The sequence below is a fragment of the Balaenoptera musculus genome, chromosome 17, assembly GCF_009873245.2.
Source record: "Balaenoptera musculus isolate JJ_BM4_2016_0621 chromosome 17, mBalMus1.pri.v3, whole genome shotgun sequence".
In the NCBI taxonomy this organism is placed as follows: Eukaryota; Metazoa; Chordata; class Mammalia; order Artiodactyla; family Balaenopteridae; genus Balaenoptera; species Balaenoptera musculus.
The window spans coordinates 5,501,690-5,511,032 of record NC_045801.1 but is presented as its reverse complement, the minus strand read 5'-3'; the positions used below and the strand labels follow the sequence as shown (position 1 = coordinate 5,511,032).

Sequence of the window (9,343 nt, the reverse complement as noted above, 5' to 3'; positions counted from 1 at the left end):
TGAGGACACTGAGCCATGGACGGGAAAGTCCCCGTTTGCAGTCATGTGACTTCTGTGACTTAGAGTCAGAGACTGAGGAAAGTATATATCTTTTTATTTACCTCCAGTGTTACAGGTTATCTCTATGCAGATATCAAAGACACACATACATACACACTTATATACATGCATTTGATTATTCTTGGTTCTGGCAATTTCCGATCTCTATATTGCCTTTTTTAATGTTATATTATTTTATTTTTTAAAATTTCATGCATATATTTTATTGGGAAGATAAGAAATACTGAATCAAAGTCTGTTACTGAGCTTTCTGTGGGCAGATACTTTGTGGGTACTCAACTCTCAGTCCTCGTGAAGCACCAAAAATAAAGGCTAGCCTGGTACAGAACAAACACACTGTAAAAAATTATTTCCTTTAATAAGTTGTTTAGGGTCTGCTAAAATTATTATCTGCATTAATTAAGCATCAACGTACTAGCCAAATATGGGAGAGGCAGCACACTTTTAAAATACATTACATTTCTTGATTTTTTAATTAAAAATAATTATTCACTCAGTGCAGAGACAAATACAAAACCTAATTTTAATTAAAACCAGTGCAAGTGCATTTGTGTACAAGTAGACTCATTTTGAAAAGATGACTTTGAATTTTAAACAGAAAAACTAAATGAAACGTGCTATTACTCTTCTGGTGATAAAATATATAAGCTTGCAGTCAGGAAACAAATTTTTTAAATACTCCATTTTTTAAAAATCTCCACAGACATTTTGATTTGTAAGCGGTCTTACCACAAAGAATATTTGGTATCTGATATTCTCCTAGATTTTATTATACTTTTTTAGCTGATGCAATCTTTCTTTGTATATTATCTGATTTTTATAACAACCTTGTGAAGTAGATCAGAAAGTATCTTTGTCCTCATTTTACATGAAACTGGCTTATCCAAGGTTGACATAGCATGGATGTGGCAGAGCCAGGACATTAATCTTAACGATCCTGTGGGTATTTTTCCCCCTCTAATTCCTTTATACTTTGGGTGATACCATAGCACGTACCCTGGATTTTTCAGGACATTTATATGGTTTGTGTCACTGTTGCTACTTGAATTTTCTATACATATGCATACTTGAAGTTACATTTTTACATTAGAAACTATGGTGACCATGATAAATTGCTGACAAGTAGCATTAATTTAATTAGTAACCTCCGTTTATTTTTTTTCTAAAATCATAGATTGAGCAATTACAAAGTGGCAAGCATCACAGATCAAAGGTAGAACTCCATTTCCAAAAAATAAAAATAGGGGAACTTATAAGCTAGTGTCGTCCATCTCAGTTGATCGATTGGCTTTTCTTGTTTCACTTGGAGAAATGCTCTTTCTACATAATTCTGAAGAAAAGACTAACAATTTAACGTATCAGCAACTCGATGAGATAAGCTGTAACCTTTGAGTAATCACCCTGTCACCTGGCTTCTCAATGCTCAAATGCTAGAAATATTAACAAAGATTTAATTTACACATTAAAATTCTTGTTTGAAATACTTTAATATTTTATTCTACCAATTTGAAAAGATTACTATTTACTATAATCTGCTTTATCTTGAAATCCAATACACTGTGTTCTGAGGCTAGTGTAATTTAGTTGCATTTGACATGCTTGGAGAAGGACGCAGAGTAAATCCCTGATGTGTGGCTTAAACATTATGAAAGTAGCCGATATTCCTGGGAGAGAAGAATACCCAGTTATGATTTGTTATTAAAAGAACAGTAATTTACAAATGCACTGCTATTGTCTGGGAAGACATAGAGAAAACACATAGGATGAGACATCAGCTGAATAATAATCTGCTGTGAAAGCGGACAACCTTTTATACTCGGCCTTAGAAGGCCCTGATTCCTACTGCTTCACCGTCCTGTGGATGAGAGGGGCAGGGTGAGCAGTTTCAGAGTGGGGCCTTGTGAGGCTCTGCAGCAGGGCAGCTGTGAATGTCAAGGCCTCGACATCAGTCTCTCTTCCTCTGGGTGACGAGCACTCCTGTGAACATCTCCACGCTGCCTTCCCAGGATACCTTAGGATTCAGTATCCGTGTGTTTCCTCCTCACTTAACTCCTTTTGGCATCTTAGAATAAGTGAACAATACCTGTGCATGCTTTAGGCACTCAAAGGAGACTTGTTGAACCAGTGAGATGTGAATGAGTGAACTAAAAGTTCTGAGATCCTTCTGAGACCTAGACTATTTTCATATCCATTTCGTCTCTGTCACTGAACAGTGATACAACCTTCCTGAACTCTGGTTCTCTCAAATACCTATGGCAGGCACTTGTTCTAATTACAAAACAAACCGACCAACCAGCCGACAGACAAAACCCACCACAAATGAAAGTCACTAGATCACCCCTGACCAATATTTAAGACATGTAAAACATGTTAAATTCTCCTTTTTTTTTCAAAAGACCACCAGAGCCAGTGTGGGCTTTGAGGGTCAGGGGGTTGAAGAGGACAGCAGCCTCAAGCGGTGGGAAGGAGGGAGAGGGGAGAGAAGCCAGTGCTAAAGGCATCTTTACCAGCCTGCAGTTAAAAGCCGAATTGTCTGGAGACAGACCTCAGTTGTGCCATGGAGAACCAATGAAGAAACTGTTCTGAGTCAAAAATCTTTGTTTATAAAACTCAATTAATAATCTTGGCAAAAATCACTTAATCTCTCTAGGACTCAGTTTTGTTTTTAAGTTTTTGTTTTCTTTTGTTTTCTTCCTATGCTGGAAGAAGCAAGGATTGGACTGAAATATATTTTCAAAATTCTTTCTAGATTAAATCATAAATTCTCTTTAATTTAATTCAACAACTTGTGATGTGATTCTTTTTAATCTGCCTTATATTACAATAGCAAATGTGCATTAAACATGTATTAGAAGGCTATGGTAGTCAACAGGAGGTAAGGGACATGTAAAGAATTAGCATCATGCAAACAGTGGTGCTATGACAGAAGGACCTGCATCACACCTGGGAGCGAGGCTGCAGCCCTTCCTCGCAGCCCAAGTTGCCTCTTGCAAATGGTGCCCTGGGCAAGGCTGCACAGAGGAGGTGATGATGGCAGAGGTTGGGCCTCGCCGGTGACATCTTGGGGACATCACTGGCAAATGTAGAGTGGTTCAAAGTGCAAGAAAGTTTTCTCATTTACTCGCCATCTGTTAAGTGTCTACTATATACATGTCAGCCTTGAGGCATGTGCCTGAAGTTCAGAAAATGACAATTAACCTCTGGACACCTGGTGGTCCATGGTAAATAGTGTGATAAAACAAGATTGGAAAAATACATTGATCCCACATCTTGAAGGGCCTTGGATGAATGATACAATTTCTGGACTTTTTCTGGGGAATAAATAAAAGGGAACCAATAATATTTCTAATGAAGGTAGTGAAATAACTTATAATATCAAAATATGATTCTTGTTTCAGTATAGAGCCATACAGTAGTGGTCGGAAAGATTAGAGTCAGGGAGTCCAGGGATGAAGATAGTTTAAAAAGATCTTAACCTCTGAAATCAGATCTCTGCCCTAATATATGCCCAAAACCCCTCTTCTCTCGGCCATGATTTTGATTTGTAATTTAGCTTAACTTGGAAACAACCTATTCATAATGCATGTCACTTCCTCAAAAATTTTGGTGTATCTTCTTAAGGTGTTTCTTGGACAGTTACCATAAACCTCTTGTAGTTCTTTCACCATTATTTTTTCTGATAACTGTTACCTTTCTTTGCCCATCGAGTTCACTTTTTTCCATAAATTATTGTTTAAGATATTATTTATTGAGTACTTTCTATGCATTGAATATAATACTCAACATTTTGCATGTATTACCACATTCATCCTCCCAACAAACCTCTGGGCATTTCTTCCATGTTAGAGACAAGAAAATCAAGACGTAATGCTTTGCATAACTTGGTCAAGGTCAAACACTCTACAAGCCAGTGGCTGAAGTCTAAAGCCCACATTCTGTCTAGAAAAAACATTGGTGATCTCTTCCTCCTCAGAGTCTGACCCAATACAGACAAAGGAAACAAATAAAGGAAATCACAATTGGAGTCAAAATTTTCAAATTGGATTATCTCTTCCTTTCTCTCTTTCTCTCCTCTCTCTCTCTCTCTCACACACGCACACAATTTTCTATCTGAGACTGTATACCTAAACTTTTAGCATTCTTATATATTAAACAAAGCTAATAGTATTTAGCTAATTGACTTACGTTGAATTTTGTATAAAATATCAGTTGTAGAACAACCAGCACAAACACTAAATCTCTAAAATGGCCAATTCCTTTCCCCAACTTGTGTTCTTCTGAAGCCTTTCATACCTTCCTTTGCATTCATGTTTCAGTTGTCTGCTAACAGGTCTTCTCTGGTCTGGCCAGCTGTGCATATTGAGATGGCAAGTAACTTTCCTCATTAATTGTTGTGCCCCCAGTCCTAATTCAGTGCCTGAACTGAGGAACTTAGTATACAATCAGCACATGTTTAGTGAGTGAGTATTCAGAGGTATGAATGGAATGCCCTGTTTCAATCACTTCTCTTAAATTCTTTTGGGTGTAATAAGGCATCCTGGGTGGAGGTGTTAGGGAGAATGTGTGTGCGTGCGTGTGTGTGTGGTGTGGTGTCAGAGAGGACAGGAAAATAGCTGGCATGCTCTCATAGGATGTACAAACAAAGTGAGTACAAACAGAATTCAGGACTATGGGAAACAGGAAGAATGAAATATGCTAACCAAGAGCACTGGTTGAGCACCAATTTAGTCTCTACACTCCCTGGTTACCATGGCAAAGAGTAAGACACAGTAAGCTAAATAATTCTGATTATCAGGAAGGAAGACATCGACCTAAAATTTTTCCTGGCACCCAATTATAAAGATATATCATAATAAGGGGCTGTCAGATGCCAAAGTCAGAGGAACATATCTTTAGAGAGCTAGAGGCTCAAAGGAGATCCCATTACAGCACGTCTCTGAGAATCACAGTGCATCCCCTGTCTAACCCGCAAGTGAGCCTTCGCCTTGACCTAAGGAACGTTGACTACCTCACCCCTTGCTCTCATTTACTGACTCTGGCACTTGATTCACTTAGACTTTTCTCTCCCCTGCACTAACCTGGTAAGGGGCTTATCATCCAAGTACTCACCATTGCTCTCCTTTCAGATTCTCCCAGCATTCTTCTCTCTTCTGACCCAGGTATCTGACTTCCTTCCTCTACCTGAGAAGATGACCAACAACCCTCCTTCTCACGTTGCAAATACTTGCTGAGTTTGTGTCCACAGCCGCCTCCGCTGTAAGACTACAGAAGGCACCACTCATTTTCATATTCCGTACTATATCCCTAAAACCCAGCACAGCACCTGTCACAGAGCAGGTGCTCAGGAAATGTAGAGAAGTGCAATTGGGGGGTCTAGCCTTGTTAAATGGCTGAAATAGCACAGGACCTCATAGACGGGACATAGTCCTATTTAATGTACAATATTCTCCGGAACAAGTCATGATTGGCTGCCAAAGGATGAACACAAACTCAGACACTAAGAAGCACTTAGGACCCAGGTTGAGAGAGGAAACCGTTCTCCTTCATTCTGCCTAAAGAATAAACTTCAGGCTTCTTAGCCCGATGTTCAAATCCCTGCGTAATACCCCAAAATATCCGTTTAGTCTCCTTTCACACTGCTTCTGTTCCAGCACCCAAGACTCTAGACGTAACAGACTGATGGCCAAGAAATTTTTATTTCTCTCTGCTTTTTATGCCATCTGTTCACACAGCCTTGAAAGATCTTCCTTTTTTATTGTCCAGTATCTTCAAGACATTTAAATGACACGTATGTGAAGATTTCCTTCATCTTTTGTTAGAATTAAGTTCAGACTCTTATTTTGCTTATACTTACGTGATTATCTTATTTCAATATGCTTTATCTGACTTTGTCCTACTAGATTTAATAATCTCAACAGCAAATGCCAAGCGTTAAAAAACAAAACAAAACAAAAACAAAAATGTCTCCTGGCTTCCTCTCATGACTCAGTGGCACTAGTCTTGGGTATTTGCACAAGGTAAAATCTCCATAAATATTTTCTAAATTAATGGCTTTTCAGACCATGTTTGTGATACTCAGTTTTTTCCTGCATAATTATTTGATTTATTTTGTGTGCATTCACTGATTTAATTGAGGCATTTGGACTAAAGCTTCGCTGGGAGAATTGGTGTGGTGAGAGATGGGGCAGGGAGAGACTGGCTTATTGGCCTTTTTAGCAGTTGACACAACTGAAGATTTTCCTCTCCTCTTGCTTTTCTTCTAAGTCTCCTGTTCCCAGCCCCCCCCCCCTTTCTTGATGTATAAAAAGCTGTACATAATGTATATGACTTGATGAGTTTGGAGATAAGAAAACACCCATGAAACCATCACCACAGTCTATGCCATAAACATATCCATCCCCTCTGAAAGTTTCCTCCTGCCCTATTTATCTATTATTATTATTGTTATGATTATTTTGTGATAAGACACTTAACGGAAGATACACCCTTTTAGCACATTTTGAAATATGAAATATAGTATTGTTTACTGTCGGCACAGTCCATAGAGTAGATCTCTAGGACTCTGCTCACTTCCGTCCAGCCTTCCTGGCAGCATCTTTGTCTCTCCTTGGCCCTTGATGCAACGTGGTGCAACGTGGGCACCCCGGGTACCTCGAGACTCCCATACTTGCTCCTCACCTGACATACACCGTCTGGATGATCATTTTTATTCTTCTATTATTAGTCCTTTCTCTGGTTGCAAAGGAATGTGAGACATCTTAGTTTTCTGAATGAAAAAAAGGAAAGGGAAGAGAAGGGAAGGGAAGGGGAGGGGAGGGGAGGGGGGATGGAAGGGAAGGGGAGGGGAGGGAAGGGGGGAGGGGGAGGAGAAGGTGGGAAGGAGCAGCAATAAGACAGGGGATAGGCTTAGGAGAATTCATCATTCAAGACAGAAAGTCAGCTAGTACTCAGGAAGGACCTGGAACCAGGAATTGGCTTCATGTTGGAAGTCTAATCCTATATCATTCTCTCTCCATTTCTTTTCTCTGTTTCTCTTTTTACATATGATATGTCCTCTTTCACCGATCATGGTTCATACGGAAGAAATTGGCATTCACGTTTCCTTAGTTTATCGTTTTTACACATCTAGCCACATTGAAAGTCTGATTTCTCTTTGCATCTGCTTGTCATTCTTTTTTTTTTTTTAACCACCCAAACTTTATTTCATTCTTTTGACAAATGCAACATAGATAACAAAGGTGCTAATTTCAGGGACAAGTCTGAAACAAGGAGAATGCAAATATATTATTACTTCATGTCAGGCAACAGTAACTGAATTATAACTGAAAGTGCATTAAATTACTTCCCTAGGGGTTTCCTAAGGACCAAAGGTAGACAGAAATGGCCTGTTTTACATGAGTTCACAGACACCTCGAGGCAGTCACCATTCAAGGGACAGTTGTGCACCCTAGGGTTTAGTTCTCAGAGCTGGAGTTGCCTTTGCTTCTCCTCCCAGGCAGAGGGAAGCTCGCTTTGCTCTGGGGCTGGGAGAGTTTGCGGGCTAGCAGGGTGAAGGGCTCGATCAGGGACTTGCGGTCTGTGACCGTCACCTCCCACAGATGCACCTTCTCGCTCCTGGCCCACCGCTGTGCCACTTCGGCGTCCACTTGTCTCTGCTCAGGAAGGTCAGTTTTGTTTCCTAACACGACAATGGCCACCTCTTTTTTGTCTTTGAACTTATCAATTTCTTCAGAAGCTCCACTCTTTGAAAGGATTCAAGGTTATTCACACTGTACACAAGAACAAAGCCATCAGCAAATGAAAAATAATGCTTTGGCAGCTCCACGCCTTCCTGTAGGCCTCGGGTGTCGTAAAGATGTAACTGTTTCTTGACTCCCCGATCTGTTTCCACTGCAGCCATATACACATCTTCCATTGTTTCACAGTCCTCCATTCCAATAGTATGATTCCCATAAAGGAGCTGCTCCAAAATTGCCGTTTTCCCCACAGATAACAAGCCACAAACCACAACCTTACAGCCCTTTCCCATCTTCTCTTAGGATGTCACTGTGAAGGCTTTTACAACCGTAAAGCTCCTCGCGGCGGCGGGATGTCTGGACGCTCTCCAGCCCAGGCCTTGCCGCTGACGGTCGCCGCCGGCTCGCCTCTGTTTCTCAGGCTCGAATCCCGGGGAGCGGGGGATGGGACCCGGGGAGGGGGTTGCGCCGAATCCCGGGGGGAGGTTGCACCGAATCCCGGCCAAACTCCGCCCAGCGGGCTCTGCTTGTCATTCTTAAGGGAAGAGACCTGTGGTGTGGGTCAGCTGCCCCCATGTCATCCAGTCAGTCCTGGCCAGGCTCTTAGGTTCACCCTACACACAGGCTTCTGGGAACCACTCCTGTGGATGGGAGACGTTTAAGAAGTTCTGATGAGCCAGAGGACACCCCCAAATCATTATGACCCCAACAGTTTCTGTTGTCATCCATAGGCTGTTATCTCTCGTCACTAGGTTGTTAGCAAAACTCACCAACTCATCATTTCAACCTCCTGGATATATTGAGATATCTTATAGCACATAAGCCAAAATGTTTAAAACCAACCTCAATTTTTTCCTCTAACTTGTTCTCTTTCTCTGATCTAACCAAGATATCTGGAGATTATCGTTAAGTTCTTACTATTTTTTTAAAAAATTCAAACGTCTACTCAATTACAAGTTTCTTTAAAATATATATGTCTTTCATTGATTTATTTCTTTGAGTCCCCGGTATTAGGCCACCATCATTTCTAACTTAAATTCAATAGTGAAACACATTCTCCTTTCCCCCAATCTCTTTGTTTTGATGTATTTTTTAATATATGTGCTTTAGAGCAAGTTTTTAAAGCTAAAGATATTTGCAGCTGAAAACTACCAGGTGTTTTCTCATCATCTTGTTTGCTATTTACAACAATTCTTTGAAGAAGGTAGGAAAGAAACTCCATTTTATAGAGAAGAGAACAGAGTCTCGGAGAGATGAATTTCCTGGTGTCATATGGCCAGTAGAAAGGTGAGCATGGGTGCATACAATGTATGAAGATATAAAATGTCAAAAACGTAGCTGGCTTAGGTGTAGAAATTCTGAAGGGGAGTAGTTGGGGGGAAGTAGGAGATTTATTATCAATAAAAATAATGCAGCTTCCCACAGGATACATACTCAACCGTTGTTAAATTTCAGTCTCCAGTAAAGCCTGATCTATGTTTAAACGACTGATGAAGATATTTTCCACTATTAATTTTTATAAGACTTAAGTTAAAGGCCCTGAAATT

At 40.3% G+C, this 9,343-nt stretch overlaps 1 protein-coding gene across 1 annotated transcript; it reads right to left on the bottom strand.

Annotated features, from left to right (window-relative positions):
* Positions 1–7,288: 7,288 nt before the first annotated feature.
* LOC118883554 (NF-kappa-B inhibitor-interacting Ras-like protein 1) lies at positions 7,289–8,181 on the bottom strand. The gene is given in 2 exon segments (XM_036830509.1): positions 7,289–7,783; positions 7,786–8,181. Coding segments are annotated over 2 exon segments (573 nt in total). The 5' UTR covers positions 8,090–8,181; the 3' UTR covers positions 7,289–7,514.
* Positions 8,182–9,343: the final 1,162 nt, after the last annotated feature.